At 43.6% G+C, this 18,691-nt stretch overlaps 1 protein-coding gene and 1 pseudogene across 2 annotated transcripts in view; one reads left to right on the forward strand and one right to left on the reverse strand.

Moving 5' to 3' along the window:
- The first annotated feature begins 1,763 nt into the window (after positions 1 to 1,763).
- Positions 1,764 to 6,784, forward strand: LOC118663248 (annotated as a pseudogene).
- APCDD1 (APC down-regulated 1) overlaps positions 2,897 to 18,691 on the reverse strand; it is a 35,480-nt gene continuing 19,685 nt past the window's right edge. For both annotated transcript variants that reach the window (XM_036321742.1, XM_036321743.1), the window contains 2 exons: positions 11,294 to 11,615; positions 2,897 to 9,894 (listed from right to left, as the gene is read on the reverse strand). In XM_036321742.1, the coding sequence (XP_036177635.1) occupies positions 9,437 to 9,894; positions 11,294 to 11,615 (780 nt within the window). In that variant the 3' untranslated portion in view covers positions 2,897 to 9,436. The remainder of the gene's footprint in view (positions 9,895 to 11,293; positions 11,616 to 18,691) is intronic.

Below are 18,691 nucleotides of genomic sequence, written 5' to 3' on the forward strand. Positions count from 1 at the left end.
ACCAGATACAAAAATTAACTCAAAAAGGTTTGAAGACCTAAGTGTAAGAGCTAAAACCATAAATCTCTTTGAAGAAAGGTGGGAGTAGATTTTCATGACCTTGGACTTGGCAATGGTTTCTTACATATAATATCAAAAATACAAGCAAGAAAGTAAAAATAAATTGGACTTCATCGAGATTAAAAACTTTTGTGCATTGAAGGACACAAGAAAAGAAAAGGAAAACCCTTAAAGTCAGAGGAAATATTTGTAAATAATATGCAGGCATACCTTGTTTTACTGTGCCTTGCTTTATTGAGCTTCTCAAATACTGCATTTTCTTCAATATTGAGGCAAGACTCTCGACCAGCAAAAAGATTATAACTTGCTGAAGGCTCAGATGATGGTTAGCATTTTTTTTTAGCAATACAGCACTTTTAAATTAAGGTATGTATGTAGTTTTTTAAGACATAATGCTATTGTACACTTACTAGAGTACAGTATAATATAAACATAACTTTTATATACACCGAGAAACAGAAAAATCATGTGACTCACTTTATTGTGATTTTTACTTTATTGTGGTGGTCTGGATTTGAGCCAGCAACATCTCCAAGGTGTACCTATGTCTGATAAAGGTCTAGGACCCAGAATATATAAGGAAGTCATATAACTCAACAACCAAAACACAGAACAACCCTATAAAAAATGGACTGGAAAAAATTTGTCCAAATAAGATACACAGATGGCTACTGAGCACATGAAAAGATGTTCAACATCAATAGTTATTAGAGAAATACAAATTAAACAACAGTGCGAAACTAATTCACAGCTCCTAGTATGGCTATAACTTTAAAAAATAGAAAATAAGAAGTGTTAGCAAGGACGGAGAGAAATAGAAATCCTCACACTGTTGGTGGGAGTGTAAAGTTATGCACTTGTTTCTTAATAAGTTAACCATAGACTTATTCTATGACCTAACAACTTTACTCTTAGGTATATACCCCAAAGAATTGAAAACAGTTGTCCAAACAGAAACTTGCACATGAATATTCATAACAGCACTGTTTGCAATACCCCCAGAATGAAAACAGCCCAAATGTCCATGAGTTGATGAATGAATAAACAAAATAAGGCATACAGTGGAATATTATTCATCCATAGAAAATAATGAAGTACTGTTAAATACTACAACATAGTAAGTGAAGAAGCCAGACAGAAAAATGCAATATACTGTGTGATTCCATTTAAATAAAATATCCAGAATAGACCAATCCATAGAGACCAGAACACAGATTAGTGGGTTCCTGGGACTGGGGGAAGGGGTTTGGGGAATGGCTGCCTAAAGGGTATTCATCTCCTTTGGGGATGATGAAAATGTTCTGGAACCAGATAGTGGTTATGTTTGCATAGCATTGTGAATGTACTAAATGTCACTGAACTATACACTTTAAAGTGGTTAAAATGGCGAGTCTTAGGTTATGTGACTTTAAACACAATGGAATCAGTGTTATTCAAATGCTTGTTTATAGACATTGTCTGTCTACATCTTACTGTGTGTCAAATTTTTCTGAAAGTGAATAACTATCAAAATGCACACAAAACCCCTTGACTTAAATGATCATTATTTCTGTTACCTTGTCAATAAACTCTTGGAAGTTGGAGCCAGTGCACTTATCTCTGCATTTTGCACAGTGGCACTTTCATCGTCTTGCACATGATAGTCCCTAAAGTCAAATGCCTCACAAAGGAGAGGGGCCCCAAAGATGCATCAAAGTCTCGAGATGAACAATGACAAGCAGCATGACCACCTTCTAGTAACTTTTCTTTTTTAGGCAACTACTCTGAGCCATGCACATTCATCATTTCTAATCTTTACAACAGTTCTGCAAGGTGGATAGCACAAGGTACCCTGCACCACAAGGAATAAATGTTCAACTAATACCCAGAGTGAGATAAAGTGAAAATATCATAGATGATGATCCAAATGTACCTTGAATATTTTATTTATTTTTAAATTATAGTTATTGGGATGACACTGGTTAATAAGATTATATAGGTTTCAAGTGTATATTTCTACCTACACTTGGATTTATGACCTGTATATTGTGTACCTACCATCTAAAGTTAAATTATCTTCCGTCACCATATATTTGGCTCCGTTTACCCTTTACTACCCATGTACAAAATTTTGTTGTTGTTGTTAATTCTCATCTGAGGATATTTTTTCATTGATGTTTAGAGAGAGTGGAAGGAAGTGGGAGAGACAGAAAGAGGGAAACATCAATATGAGAGAGACACTTCGATTGGCTGCCTCCCACATGCGCCCAGACCAGGGCCAGGGATAGAGCATGCAATTGAGGAATGTGCCCTTGACCAGAATCGAACCCGGGACCCTTCAGTCCTCGGGCAGACGCTCTATCCACTGAGCAAAACTAGCTAGGGCCCATGTACAAAAATTGATTAAAAATGCATCAAAGACCTAAATATAATATCTGAAACAATAAATTCACATAGAAGAAAACATAAATACTAAAATTATGAACCTTGGTCTTAGAGAAGATTTTATGAATTTTAATATTTTAATTAAAAACATATAAACATATATTTACTCATCAATCTTTTAATAAGGAACCAGGAACTTTCTTTAATTATTGGTTCACCAACTTCTTGCATACATTTCACTTATAAAGCATGGCCCCCAATTTCCAGTTTTGGTTTCTCTTAAGGAGAAGGAAGAACATAGAGATGCTGTGAAATCATTAGAGCTCAGATTCGTCCTACATTTTTGTCCCGTCCTAGCCAGTAACTTAAGTTCTCTTACTTATACCTTACTTAGTAGCAATATTTTCATCACCTTTTATGTTATCTTTCCAACACATTCAACTTGGATTTCATGGAGAAAATGCTCTTTAGAAACATTTTTAATAATTGCTTTATTTATTAATTTTCTCCTTTTTAACATCAGCGTTGAAATTAATTCTATAATGACGACAAAAAGAACAGCGAACATAAATAAGGTTGAGGATTAAAACAACTTAATAGGCATACAACTCAGTTGGTGGCATCTTTCAAACTTTAATGTGTACAAGAATGAGCTAGAGAGAGAGAAAGGTTTTATTGAAACACAGATTCTGATTCTGCAGGTCTGGAATGGGGCCTGGATTGTGCATCTCTCACAGCCTCACATGGGATGCATTGCTGATGGTTCACACTCCAGGGAGCGAGATGCTAAAGCACCAAGGTCAGGGGCATCAGCCAGCACACTTCCATGCGGAAATGGGAGAGTCCATGAATCCAGGACTCTGATAAATGCAGGTCTGTTATGAAAGCTTCTATTCTGCTAGGTCATGGTTCTCATTACATAAGTGGGGATATTGAGCAAAGAGAAGCTGAAGGACTTACCCAAAGGGGGCCAGAGGGGAGTGGGCAAGCAGGAATTCAAACACATGCCTGTTTGCGCCAAAGCCCATACTCTTTCCACCGCACGTCTAAGACAGCTAAAGCACAGAGCACAAGGCACCCTAGAACGGCTGTAGGAAATGACAGTTCTGCCCAACTTGATCAGATGAAGCAGCAAAATGAGAAAGCAGTTCCCTCAACAAGATCTGTGTCTTTCTGGATTTCTTACAAATCATTAGGTGGGTCAGCTACGATAAGAGATTTTACATTCTCTTCCTAAAATTTATATATTGTCACAGAACTGTGGGCTTCCAGAGTTCCAATTATTTTTTAAATTATTTTTAGCACCACCATTCTCTCCAACATCTTGCTGCTCTTCAAGTGAATAAAAAGTGAAAAGTGAATTTACTGGCCCTCTGTGGTCTGAAGAAATGTTCAGAAACCAGGCACAAGAGAACAACTGGGCACAGTACAGGGATGTTAATGCCTACCTCATTCCCTAGGAGAATGGTTGCTCCAGAAATAGATAGTATTGTTTGTTTGTTTGTTTGTTTGTTTGTTTTATTAAATCAGGCTGCTCATTTGAATTCATATTCACTGCTTTATTATGCTGAAAGTTGCACATGACTTCTTTGGATCTTTGGCTCAATAATCACTTTGATGTTTTATTTATTGATTCAGTAAAGGACTTGCCTTTCAAGTTTGTTATCTCTGATTTCAATGGAATTTTTCAAAGAATTAGAAACTAGCTCCATAGTACAGTCCACTCGGTTTGAAACTGGCACAAGATTCTGAAGTATTATTGGTGCCCTGGGTGTTTCCTGCCATTTAGTTTCAAGCTAATAAGGAAATGCAGAGGTTGGCTAGAGTTTGCTATGAATATTGTAGATAGACATTTGTGCTGGAACACATTCAAAGAAGATTCTTTAGAGAATGCATTTTATTGTACCAGAGACTTTGCTTTCTTGGCTATTGAAATTATTTATATTTGGAAATCAGAGCTATTTCTCATCTTTGACCAACTGTTTTGTGAAGCCTCAACTTCCATATTTATGCAATCCATCTGTGACATCATTCAGTTGTTTCCATGGCAAAAAATTTTTTTTTCAAGGACACAATATAAAATGTAATTTTTTGGAAAAGGGTCTATTCAAATCCTTTGTGATCGTTTGAGGTTTTGTTTGTTAGTTTGTATTGAATCACAAGAGTTTCTTATATGTGTTTTGGATATTAACCTCTTATTAGATATGGTTTGCAGTATGTTCTCCCACCCCATAGGTTGCTCTTTCATGCTATTGCTTCCTTTGCTGTGCAGAGGCCTTTTTGTTTTAATATAATCCCACTTGTTTATTTTTGCTTTTGTTGCCTGTGCTTTTGGAATCTTAGCCAAGAAATCATTGCCAAGACTAATGTCATGAAGCCTTTTACCTATGTTTTTTGATAGGAGTTTTACAGTTTTGGATCTCCATATATAAGCCTTTAATCCATTTTGAGTTGACTTTTGTGTATAGTGCAAGGGTCAAATTTTATTCTCTTTTTATCTGGATATCCAGTTTTCCCAACACCTTTAGTTGAAGAGACTATCCTTATGCATTTCGGCGCCCTTGTCAGAGAACAGTTGACCATATTAGTGTGGGTTTAAGTCTGGACTCTATTCTGTCTCATTGGTCTATGCCAGGTGTTGTAACATACTAGCTTATAACATACTATTTTAATCACCATGGCTTTGCAATATATTTTGAAATCAGAAAGTATGGTACCTCCAGCTTTGTTTTTATTTCTCAAGATAGCTTTAGTTATTTAGGGTCCTTTGTGGTCCCACATACATTTTAGAATTGTTTTCTCTTTCTGCAAAACATGCCATTGAAATTTTAATAGGAATTGCATTGAGTCTGTACATCTCTCTGAGTAATAAGGACATTTTAAAATATTCTTCTAATCCATGAACATGGGATCTCTTTCCATTTATTTGTGTCTTCTTTAATTTCTTTCACCAGTGTTTTGTAGTTTTCAGGGTGCAAGTTTTTCACCTCCTTAGTTTATTGGAGAACATATTTGCATATAACTCTATACCTAACAAGGGGTTACTATTCAAAATATATTAGAAATGTCTACAACCCAATAACAAAAAAAATAATAATCATCTAATTTTAAAATAGGTAGAAGTCCCGCAGGGGTTAGGGGATGGGGTGGACAGAGTCAAGGGGTTGGGGTCACTGATGGTGCTCCTAGAGACCACTGGGAGAGGAGGAGGTCATGGGAGCACCCACAACCTCCTGGAACCAGCCCAGGCTGGGGAGCAGCCGCAACTCCTGGGGCAGGGCCAGGGCTTCCAGGTCTACAGTGAAGCCCCAGTGGTCCCCATCTCCTGGAGGTCACCGGAGTTTGTGGTGATGGGTGCTGTAGCTGCACCACTGCCTTTTCCCCATCCTCCATCCCCCTGGGCTGGGCTGATCCCTCCTCCTGTGCTGGGCCCAAGGTGTCTGGTCTACTCCAGTAGTTGCACCTGCCACGCTGCCCCCTCATTCATCCTCTTGCACCTTGGGTGGCATAGGCACCAAGATGTACAATTGAGTGGTCTGCCACTGGGAAGCCGGTGGCGAGAACACAGCCTCATGACAGCAGGGTTTTCACAAAACAGTCTACGAAAAGACCTGTTAGAGCCATTGTTGCACCCCACGCAGGATATACACCCTGGGGGCCTTTTGTGCTGCTCATGCTTACAAACCAGTGGATCCATCTACTACTCAAAGAACTTTCATCCTCGGGCCTTCTCATCGTGTGCCCCCCTCTCTGGAGGTGCCCTTTCCAGTGTGGATATAGAGAGAACACCTCTGTGTGACCTTGTGTCCACCAAACAATGGATAGAGAACTATGGAAGGCAGGAATGCCCGAACACAAGTCTCTGCAGACGGATGAAGGTGAACACAGTGTTAAATGCATTTGCCTCATGCAGCTAAAGCCTGGGAAAAGCCAAAGGTTCTGTTACAATTGCTACCCAAAATGCAAGGGGGAGATTTGTAGACCCACGGAACATCTAGATAAAATGGGTATGAGTATCATAGAATGGCCCTGTATCTTTTAGCAATTACTTGAAGAAATACCATAATACCATAGGCGGAAGACATCCCAGAGTGTCAGTAAATGCTATCAGAGGGGAATAGAATGAATATGAGCTTTTCCTTTTTGAGTTGTGCCCAGTCAAAGCCAGCGTAGAGATTGGCAAGACAGGTCAGTGGGTTATGCAGCTGGACCACCACAGTTCTCTGAAGCTCTGAGTCCTCAGGGATGCCATCTGCACACACTCACATTCTATTCCAGCTCTCACCAAGGTACTGGTCCTAGCTTGGGGGAATACTGCAATCTCAAACTAATAGAACTTTCTTCTCTTCTAGTATACTAGTATGTAGTGCTTCCTTAAATTCAACTCATTAAAAAAAGTTTACTAGTATAGTTTCAGGCAGTGGAAGGCTGGCATCAAATATTTTTATTAAAAAAAGATAATGCCATGTGAAGGCCCAGTTGTGGCTGATTAGTTTTTTCAAAGTAACTTGTAAATCATTTACCCTGGCAATCTTTGCAGACTTGTGCATATTAATTCTGCTTTAGTTTTGCAAATTGTATACAAAAAAAAAACGATGGAAACTTTTTCATAAAGAAATTGCACTTATGAATGGTCTATATTAGAATATAATTAATATCCTGTTATAGTCAATTGCTACTTGTGTTGTACAGTCCCAGCAAGCCAGTGAAGTCTAGAGCATCCACGTTTTCACTACTCACTATACTCCCCAAACCTAGTATTTGCAAGTAGAACTACCTGCTACTAACTTAGGAGTAGACTTGCCAGCACCAGAGTACATACTATGGAGTATTTTAAGCTTGCTGTAGAATATTCTGGACTCAGTCATACTTTTCTCAGAGATAGCATCTTGGTCTTAAGTTAAAATTTCTGACTCTTAAGCCTGAATGACTTCTGAAGTTAGATTTCTTCAAGATGATGGGAAAACTTGGGAAGATCTTCATGGGATACATGGGGCTTACTTTTAAAGACACTTATTTGTATTAACATGACTGACATAAAACAAGATAAGATGTGATATATGTGGGTGATAAAGTAAGCAACAGGTGTAAGTCTAATTGTGTCACTAATTTGGGAATAAAACATATTGATCATTCTCTGCATTAGGAAGTGATATGATCACATGAATTTCTTGTTATCACTAAATTATATATTACATTGTATACATGTTACTACTTATATATTTGGGTATATGTATATATATATGTGTGTGTGTACATATTTGTGTGTACATACATATGTAATGTACTTTTTAAAAGTTTGAATAGATAAGTCTAAGCTGTTAATTAAGTGACTATAAATATACCACTTTTATAGTAAAGCACTGAGGTATTCTTTGGCAGTGAGCATAGATTTCACATAATTTTATTATATCCTTTAAAGATAGCATTAGTATTAATTAAATAGATCCACAGGTAAACTATCTTCTGGGGGTATTTTTGACATCTTTGTTTATTAAACTTGGCAGATATTAAGTTAGTACTTTCATTGGAATAAACCCCCTTTGTATGCACCACAACTTAAAATATAACCTAGAGATAAAGCACTTTGGCACTCCATGCCATCCTTGTAACTTAACACCACAGAGAATGCTATAGCATTTCATAAATTTATTTCTTAAATACAAGTATGACTCTTGACCTCGATCGTGGTTTCCATGTTCACCTTTAGCCACATCCAGGATTTCAGTTACTCATCATTTCCCTCCACCAGTCTCTACTGGCAATCACACGGGGTGTTCAGATAGCACCATTTGTGATAATGCAAAGGAACGGGCAGACATGATTCCTGCACCCTCCCCTGGCCTGTGAGAAAGCAGCTCGCAGTCTGTACCAGGTGACCTGACACTTGGCAGTGACAGAGCCAAAGTAATGGCAGGGCAGAAACTGAGTCAAGCTGGCATGTCCTTGGTAAGGAGCCTATACACCAAGTCCCGGTTTCACTCGTGTCAAGGGCCTGATGGAGCCCCCGCTTCGGAAGCTCCCACTGCATCTCCTTGACCCGCCCAGCCCTTGAACACCTGTGTGGTCTCTGTTGCTCATCTTCGGAGGCAGCAGACGTGCCAGAGTGAAGCACCGTCTGCTCACCTCTGATAGATACAGCCTGAGCCAAGACAAGGGTCCCAGGAAGGGGAAACTGTGGAACCAGGGGCACGCTATCATTTATGTGGCATTTAACACAGGCGCCAGCCCACGTTCCTGCCTGGTAACAGGACCGCTTTCCATATTTGCCCAGCTGCCCTTGTCTCCTTAGCAGGTAGGACAGCACCAAGCATTCCCCAACCACCCAGAAAACAGCGTCTGGCCACCATCTCTGTTCCCAGCGAGCTAAAACAACAATAGTTTAAATTACTTTGAAACTTTAATTACAGGTACTTTTCCACTCAACATCAGAAAGTTTGGATGCTCTCCTTTTTTTGCATCAAGGCTGTCAAGGTGGTTAAGGTAAATCGTGGGTCTTTTGCTATGTACATATCTACACCCAAGTCTCTTTATTAATAAAATGTGTCTGGTTTGCAGTCCCAAACCAACAACCCTCTGCCGGATTCCAGGCTGTAAAACGCCGAGAGGAAACACCTTCAAAGGAGGACAGGAAGCAACCACAATGAAAAGCTGTAGCTCGCTATTCACTCCTTCTAAGTTCACCTCAGAAACCGAAGCATAATTACGAGGAAGAAAAGAAGCGGGCCTCGCTCGCCCCCTGCTCCCTCCACCAAACGCTCTGCGGTCTTAAAGTGCAATTACTACTGTGAAGGCGCCCAGGCCAGGGCCCCGACTGGACAGAGTTCAAAGCAGGAACTTCAAACAGAGCTGCTCATGACTCAGGCTGGGAGGGGGCGAGGCGAGGAGAAAGGGCAGGACAGTTCTCGGGCACTCAAGTGCATCGGCAGCAGCGTCCTCGCTTTTCCTAAGGGAAAAAAATGCCAACTGCAAGGAGACCTGGGGTGGATCAAATAGAACTTGGAAAACATTTCTATCTGAGGCTATTCCAGTGCAGTAGAGTCAAAAGGCAGGCAAGCGCAGCAAGCCGCCGGGGACAGGCGCTCCTCCCGGGCGCCCGGCTCCTGTACTGCTGAGCCCTGTGGTCCTCGGAGAAGGAGAAGTCCTCGGGCCGGGACACGGAGGACGCGCACTGGACTAAGGGCATCTGGTAGGACGTGGCTCTCTTCTCGGGCCTGTCGGGACTGGACCCGTCGCTGGGCCTCTGGCCATTGAACAGCAGGTAGCGGCCGCGGGCGTCCTGCTCCATTTTGAAGATCTCGTATTCCGTGTGAGGTAGCTTGATTCCCAGGGCCACGCAGCCATTGGTGTGCGTCACATCCTGCTGGACGCCCACCTGCCAGGAGCCCTCGGCCCCACATTCATTCCCGTTGAAGACGTTGAGGAGCGAGGCCGTGGCCGCATCCATGGGGGTGACCTTCATGTGATTCACTGCAAAGGGGAGAGGACAGCTCCGTGACTCTCGGGGAGTGAGTGTGCGGTGGGTGCAGAAAGCCCGTGGAGTACCTGCCCGCAGCACTGCCTCCCCACAGGCCTCTGCCCTAGAACCAACCCTGATGCCCACCCCCCTGACCACGGCCCGCGTCAAAGCACCCTCAGGTGGAAAGAGCAACGTGCTGCTCTGGATAACAATCACTCCACGTGTACGTCGGTCAAAGTGGCCTACACTGGGCGTACACAGGCTGCGCCCAGACTGCAATGGATCGCAATTGTCTTTGGTGACACTGACTCTTTGGGATTGACAAAATATTCAATGAAACTGGATTTTTTTTTTTTTTAATGAAAAGATTTTAAGGTTTTTAAACATATTTGGTATCAAATACCTATACTAGTTAGAAGTCTTGCAAATTATTACTGGCCCATAGATTGGGCAACTAAAATAAATTAGGCTACAAACAAGAAAAATGAATAAATACATTAAATACAAATCCTGGAACTGATAAGAGGACCTCTTTTGAAGACCCTTCCAGGGGACTGCATTCTATATACCAAGAGAGTTTTTGGGTCGAATCAGACACATGTGTCCATTCTCTTGGCTACAGCTACCAAAGAAAGGTCCAGTCTTCTTGGAACAAATCTTCCTTTCTTAAGAGGAGGGCTGAGACACCCTAGGACTTATCTGGGTCATCAGAAATACTTTAGAGTAAATAGACTGACCAATGGAACGCTATCCTGGGAGCGGTCATCCCCAGGGTCCAGGCCGTCCCTCTTCGCCAGGACAGGGCTGACACCATCTTACAAAGGTGTCCAAGCTTTAAAAAAATCTAGACGTAGAGCCCCAAAGACTCTCTTCCTGATAACAGCCCAGTGACCCTCATTCCTCACCTTCCTCGCTCATTATGTATTCTGCCTCCCATCTTCAAGCACGTGACAATTTCCTCGCGCAGGACAAGCCCAGCGTTGGAAATGACAGCTCCGAGCCCCTGAAGTGTCACTCACACCTGCTTTTTATCGCTCACTAAAGAAAGCACGGTGCATGCAGTGAGGGTGATGTTATCACAGGGGTAGCTCAGCATACGCCAGGGGCTGCACATAAGAAAGGAAATGCGCAGACTTGAGGCTTCACTCTGAGTAGCATACTCCTGGGCCACACCTGGCACCGTGCACAGGGTGTGGGCTCCCCGGCCCCACCCTGGCTGGCAGAGAAGGCTCAGAGGCCGTTGTAAATGCTCGCCTTGGGGCAGAGAGCGTTTCCTAATCTCTTCTCCAACATCTCTAGCAGAAAAGAGGACCTCTCCCTCAGGTTAGCTGCCTACACAAAAGTCACAAAACCGCTCCCTCTCCCTCACGCATTGGGCTGTTTTGCTGGGCTTTCAGGCAGAAGACCTACCTTTGAACACAAACTCCGTTCCCCCCATGACCCTGGAGGAGTGCACGCCGCGGCTGTAGCGGCCCTTGGCGTAGATGGTGAAGGTGGGATGCTTGCAGACGGGGTCCGAGTAGTGGTAGTAATGCCCTTCCCAGGTGTTATTGTTGTCGTGGAAGATGAAGTGGCGCGTGAGGAAGAGGACCTCGGGCCGCACCTCACAGCGCTGGCTCACCCACTCTCCATGCAGGCCCACGGTCAGGTCAGCCTTGGGGGGCAGGAGGGGAGGGTGGTGCTCATCCGACCGGTGGATGATTCGACAGGCGATGCAGGCATGGTCGTGGTTCTGCAGCCAAGAGACAAACACAGGAGAGACCTGACTTAGGAGAGCGCGGTGTGCACGTGCTTCCGGCAATGGCGATCACCGCAGTGGGGGTGGGTGAATCCCCTGAGCACCAGGACTTGTGTGACCTGGGTACCCACGAAGCACCTGGAGCCATGCTACCAGGCACAGGTGGTGTGTATGTGTGTGCATGTGGTGTGTGCATACTCACAAGTGCACATGTGTTTGGCTGACATTAGAAACTCACCTAAATATTCATAAAGAGATACAGTCTCCCTTTAGAATCCCATTACATCTTCAGAATGCATGTGCTAGACACTCTTTCAAAAAGAAGGATTTGTATCACCTCATATCCATTAGGATGGCTACTATAAAAAAAAAAAAAAAACTACCCCAGAAAATAACAGTGTCGATAAGGGTATGGAGAAATTGGAACTCCTGTGCACACACTGCTGGCGGGAATGTAAAATGTTGCAGCCACTATGGAAAAGAATTACTTTATGATCCAGTAATCACACTTCTGATTTATACCCAACAGAGTTGAACCCAGGGTCTCAAAGAGATATTTTTCACCCTGTTCATAGCTATTATTCACAATAGCTAAAACATGGAAACGACCCAATGTACATTGAGAGATAAGTGGATTAACAAAATGTGGTCTACCCATACCATGAAACACTATTCAATTTTAAAAAGAGAATGAAATTCTGACACCTGCTACAACACGGATGAACCTTGAGGATGTTATGCTAAGTGAAATAAGCCAGACACTAAAGGACAAATACTGTGTGATTCCACTTACGTGAGGGACCTGGAGTAGTCAAATTCATAGGGAGAGGAAGCAGAATAGTGGTTCAGAGGCTGGGGGAGGGGGGATGGGGAGCTAGTGTTTAATGAACACGGAGTTTCAGTTGGAAAGAGGAAAAAGTTCTGTGGATGAATGATGATGACGGTTGCAAAATAATATGAATGTACTTAATGCCACTGAACTGTATACTTAAAAATGGCTAAGATGGTCAATTTTATGTTATGTGCATTTTACCAAAATTAGATATTTTTCATTAAAAGCAATTAGAAGACAAGACACACAAACATTTTGTTTGGGTTTCTAAAGGACAGCATCCGACTGCTGTGGATGAGACAGGGAGCTGTCCAGTAAAGCAGGGATGAAGGAGGGGGCCTGAGGAGCACAGAGCAGAGCCTCAGGAGGCGGCAGACACACCTTCATCCATTCGTGTCTGCCGGCTTCGGGTTTGGAAGGTTTATGGGCTCTCATTATGCCTCCTGCTTTAGAGCTTTAAGCCATTTAATGAGTGTGAGCTAGCTGGGGCTCCCCTCTTGCTGAGTCTGCTTTGTAACACTAACACAGGCCTGGAACAGGTTTGTGGCTAGAAAACCTCGTAGTAGGGTGGCCAGACACTGTCAGCCACATAGACGCTGGTGGTCAGAGGGCTCAGAGGGTACATAAAAGGCTGGTTCCTGACTATTCCTGCATGGTCCAGCTGCTTGCCCTACGTCGCAGATGCCTGCAAGCCTGCCTCCCCTGGGTGTGGGGACCTCTATTCCTCTGCTCTTCTCCCTCCCACACAGGGAGCTGTAAAGCCAGCTGGGCCAACAGGCACTGGCCATGCTAGAAGCAGGACTCGATTCTCATCATGCTATGGTGGCGGTGCCAGCTGAGGGTCAGCTTTCTGGTGGACAGCCTACGGACACACATGGACCCAGGCCTGCACTCCCTTGCCCAGGGGTCCATGAGGTGCAGCAGCTTGCTGGCAGGCGGGCACTCTGGCAGGCATGCAATTGTTTTTCTAAAATCAGAAAACAAAGCTCAAAGCCCTTTTCATCCCCAGCACTGACTCGTGTGATGTAGCTGTGGCTGCTGCTCAGAAAACGCTCAGCCGTCTCAGAGAGCGGAGAGCAGTGAGGAGAGGGCCTTCCGGCTGCCGGCCTCTACCTCCTCCCAGGAGAGCTCAGCGCTCACTCACTGGTTGCTGTGTTCATTAGATCAGCTACAGCTGTGACTCGTGGGATAGAAGGGTTCCTTCGCTAACACCGTTTGCAGCTTGTGGACCATGAGATCAAAGGGACAGCCGCAGAGTGAGATGAAGGCTGTCCTGCGTCCCCGTGCCTTTGTGGGCCTATGGTTTCCTACAAAGGGCGCTAGGGCACACGGGAGAAGCTGCTCGGCAGCCGTGGTCAGCAGCGCGATGCTGTCTGAAACCTGCACACAGCCCTTTGGGCCGTGAACTGCACAGAAAGAGACAGTTCCAGGTGGTCCTGAGGGCCCTTTGCCAGGCCCAAGCTCCCAGCAGCGACTGTCGCTTAGCAGCTGGTGACCTGGGGCACATTATTTATCTCTTTAGGCTTCAAAGTCATCACTTGTAAAACAGGGGTCCTTATACTTACTTGCGCAGCCGCTGTAAGAAATGAGCAGCAGATTAAGGTGGTTCCTCCTCGGTGCTCCCAGGCCACTGTGAGGAGTTTCTCAGAGTGGCGGGCCAGGGGGTGGAATCGCACACATGCACGGCCTTCCCCGGGAAACTAAATGGCATGAGCCACACTGTATGTGCCACTATCTTTCAAATGCATGTTAGGGCGAATAAGACACACATTTTGTTAAAAGAAAGCATCACCAAGTTCAGTAACTTTGCCATTATGTATGCATTTTCTTAGTAAACTGCCAGGAGGTGAAAGTTCCTAAAAGGAAAAAAGCAAAACACCAAAAACGTTCTGATACTCTACTTCTGAGGTGGGAAGTTAGTATGAATTAAGGGTACCATCTTATTAGCTGCCGCACCAGGAAGTAGCCTCTTAATCGCTAGCAAAGCTCATCATGATCAGCGCCTGTATCAAACCCCACCTACTGTCCCTGCTCCACTACCCTGGCCCCACGTAGTCTGAATAATCCCAGCCCGTGCTCAGATTCAGATCTCTGAGATTTCAGGGGCAGGAGAGGGGTGTCCTGGTGCCGCTGCCTGTTAACAAGGACACCGAGCTCTGCAGGAGGCGGCCTTGGAGAGAGAAAGGACCCAAGCAGCACAGCTCCCCACGGAGGGCTCCTCCGTGCCACTCCGCCAGCAGCTCAGCAGCTGGCAGCTCACTAACCGCTCCTCCTCCTGCTCCCCGGGCAGACCCTAAACGGCCTGTTCACTTCTACGCCAACCCCGCCTCCACCTCCCCTTCCTCCCATGGCCCACACTTGCTTTGCTACCTGCCATTTGGGAATTTAAAAACCTCAATGGTGACCACTTCATTTCTGGTCATTCTAAGAAGGCGTGAGCCTCAGTCTCTTTGTTTCCTCCAACACCAATGATCAACTCAGGAGCTGCCCAGGGACTTCGCAGAGCAGAAAAGGAACAGGTCTAGTCAGGGGAGCTGGGCACAGCTGCCAGGCCCAAGCTGTTCTAGGAAGGTGCCACACCCAGCACGGTAGCATCTGGTGTGTTCACGTGGTGCTTTTAAAACAACGGGGCACGGGTCTTGAGCTAAAGTGTTTCTTAGCAGAGAAAAGCAGATCATGTAGTTTGGGGGAAGCTTGCCATCCATCCATCCGTCCGTCCATCCATCCATCCATCCATCCATCCATCCATGCATCAGCTGGGTCTGTGAGGATTTAGGGAGGGAGTGGGGGACCCTTGGGTATTATTGGTCTTGCCAAATTCCTACACCAGTTAGTTGTTTTTTTATTTTATTATTGTGGTAAAATAAACATAATGTAAAACCTACCATCTTAACCATTTTATGTGTGCGGTTCAATGGTACAAGGTACATTCACATTGTGCCACACCAACACCATCTATCTCTAGGACTTTTTCATCTTCCCAAACTGAAACTCAGCATCCATTAAACAGTAACTCCCCATTCCTGCCCCCAACCAGGCCTCGACGAGCACCATTCTGCTTTCTGTCTCTATGACTTTGACTACTCTAGGTACCTCATATAAGTGAGATCACACAATATTTGTCCTTTTTATGATTGGCTTCTTTCACTAAGCACAATGCCCTCACGGTTCGTCCATGTTGTAGCGTATGTCAGAATGCCCTTCCTTTTTAGGGCTGGATAGTATCCCATTGCATGAGTAGACCACATTTTGTTTATCCATTCATCTGTTGGTGGACACCTGGGTTGCTTTTAATTTGGGGCTATTATAAATACTAATACTATGAACATGGATATACAATCTATTCCAAACCCTGCTTTTCATTCGTTTGAACATATACCCGGAAGTGGAATTGCTTGAGCATATGGTACTTCTATGTTGAACCTTCTGAGGACTACCATACTGTTTTCCATAGCAGCTGTACCATTTCCCCCAGCCATGAACCAGGGTTCTAATTTCTCTCCATTCTCACAAACAATTGTCATTTTTTTCTAATAGCCGCTCTAGTGGGTATAAGGAGATATCCCATTGTAGTTTTGATTTACATTCCCTAATAATGAGTGATGTTGAGCATATTTTCATGTGCTTAGAAGCTATTTGTGTACCTTCTTTGAAGAAATGTCTATTCAAGCCCCTTGCCCATTTTCAATAGGATTATTTTTTTTTAGTTGACTAGTTACATTTTAAAATAACTCTTTAGCTGGCATTAAGAAATGAAAGATGTCATAAACAAGGGTTGAACTTTTGGCCCCTCTGTGGTTACTGTCAACAAAGGGACCGCTTAGCCACAGTTGGACAGAGGAAACACCTCTCTGTTTTGTAGACAGATTTTTAAAAAACTTAATTTGTGCTCTTCATTCCTTGGATTGAATAAAAACCAAAATACCTACAGGAACAGCAAAGGGAAGCAGAAGTTAACGCCTATATATTGCATTGGGCTCTAGTGTTTCAGATGCTTTTTTAAATAGTAGTCTTTCAAGATTAATAAAAGGGAAGACTTTTTCAACATGGAGAGTAATCTGTGCTATGAAATATCGTCTGCTTTATGAAGTTACTCTCTTTTATTGGACCATGTTCTAACAAATGCCTCTCCTGTGAGAGCTTAACTCGCCCAGGCTTTCCGATGGGGCTTCCACATCACTCCCTTCCCCTGAAGCTCAGACAGGGCTATTTTAAAGCCAGCGTTTCTGTACACAGAAGCTCTGAAGATTAAAGCAGAGACCAGAACGTGCTTCCTTGTAGCTATTCTTTACACCAACTATTAAAAGCTTTAATTCCAAAGGGGAAGGGGAGAAAAAGAACCTTATACAATGAATCTCTTAGGGGGGAGAGGGGGAGGAACCAAGCTCAATCTAAAAGTGAAAAATCAACCTTAAACTTTATAAGTGAGCAATGTTCTCGGGGAAGAGTGGGGTTTTCCCCACTCTCCTTTCGGGTTCCTGCCCAGCGCCCTGGTCACACATGAAATAACTGCAGCCTGCCCGGACGGGGGCATTTGATTCTGAGGAAGTTCAAGTATATCGTCTCCTTCAGCTTTACAACCTCCCAAAGAGGCCACGGGAACGCTTTAAAGATGAGTCCACCAAGGCGCAGAGAGAGAGAGAGACTAATGTGGCTCAGATGACTTTATAAGCCAAAAGGAGAAAATGGAACATAATTTGGTCTTGGGGCTTGCTGAGAGCCACTCCCCGGCCCCCGGCTGCCTCTGAGGCTGAATAACAGAGCACATGTCTCCGTCCCTGGAAAAGGTCTTCTCGGGCCGATGGCTCATAGGGATGCTCCAGGCTTGCTCCCATTCCCTGCCAGCATTTATTTCTGGAGAGTTGGTGCGTCAACATTTGCTGACAGTACAGTACCCACTTGTTTCCAGCATCTTCCCAGAATGGAATAAATTACTTGATATGATTTGTTGTGAATAGATCAACTTGAGAAGCAGGCTGAATAAAACATTTCTTGGGCTAAACGTTTAGGTCAAGGAGGAGGAGAAATGGGAATAGATGATGAAAAGTCCCTTTCACAGAGTTTTGTTCCCTGGGATAAAAAACACATTAATGTTTCTCAGGAAGAAGCCTGCCATGGCCAGTGGTTGATGTTGAAAATGTTTTTTACCACTGCAATTCGCATGACTTTGATTACATCTATTTGATTTAGTTTCTACACCTGTATCCTTCCCAGATTTTCTCCATTTCATTATACGATCTCTAAGGCCAAGATCAACGTGCTCTCTCTTTTTCACATTTCCCATGACATCGAGGAGCATGCAGTGCATATGAAAAAGGTTCTGGACTGAGTGATTGACAGAAACATATCACTGGGTCTGTAAAAATATGAATAGAATAAGGCAGCATTATCACAAATAATGACAGCGGACCGGCCTAGTGGGGCACCTCTTGGGATGCTCTTCAGATGCGGGATCCTGAGAGTTTATGGTCTCAGGCACATATTGACCCCTGAGGTGATCATGATGATTCTACACTCTGAAAGAAGCAGGGTGAATAACCATGGCCATACATGTTGGGTCTCTTTAACTGTAGCTGGAAGGGCCACCGCTGGGAACAGGCAGTCTGTCTGTCCTGGGGAGCAACACCACATTTCCAGATATGGCTTTCCTAAGAAGTTTAGAATCTAAGAAGTTAGATTCTTATTTTACAAGAAATCAGAAAATCACAAAAGATAATTTTGCCTCCACCATGCCTATGCATATACACTATGTATAGACTCAACAGCTACCTAAAAAAGAACCATAATAAACTGGTTCTTTAATAGAAATAGCTTTAAAATAGGTTCAGAAGAAAAAATTTTATTTATGTTTTACTTGTTTCTTTGTTCTATTAATTTAAATTGATTTAAATATTAAAACAGCCCTAACTGGTTTGGCTCAGCGGATAGAGCGTCCGCCTTCTGACTCAAGGGTCCCAGGTTCTATTCCGGTCAAGGGCATGTACCTTGGTTGCAGGCACATCCCCAGGAGGGGGCGTGCAAGAGGCAGCTGATGGATGTTTCTCATCAGTGTTTCTAACTCTCTATCCCTCTCCCCTCCTCTCTGTAAAAAAAATCAATAAAATATATTAAATATATATATATATATATATATATATATATTAAAACAGACTCATTTTAATAATTAAATTTGCTGTAAATGCAGTGGCCCCACAATCTGGCCCATTTCTCCTCTCTCCCCACAGGGTGTGGCTAGTTC

The sequence above is a fragment of the Myotis myotis genome, unplaced genomic scaffold (genome assembly GCF_014108235.1).
Source record: "Myotis myotis isolate mMyoMyo1 unplaced genomic scaffold, mMyoMyo1.p scaffold_m19_p_9, whole genome shotgun sequence".
Lineage (NCBI taxonomy): Eukaryota > Metazoa > Chordata > Mammalia > Chiroptera > Vespertilionidae > Myotis > Myotis myotis.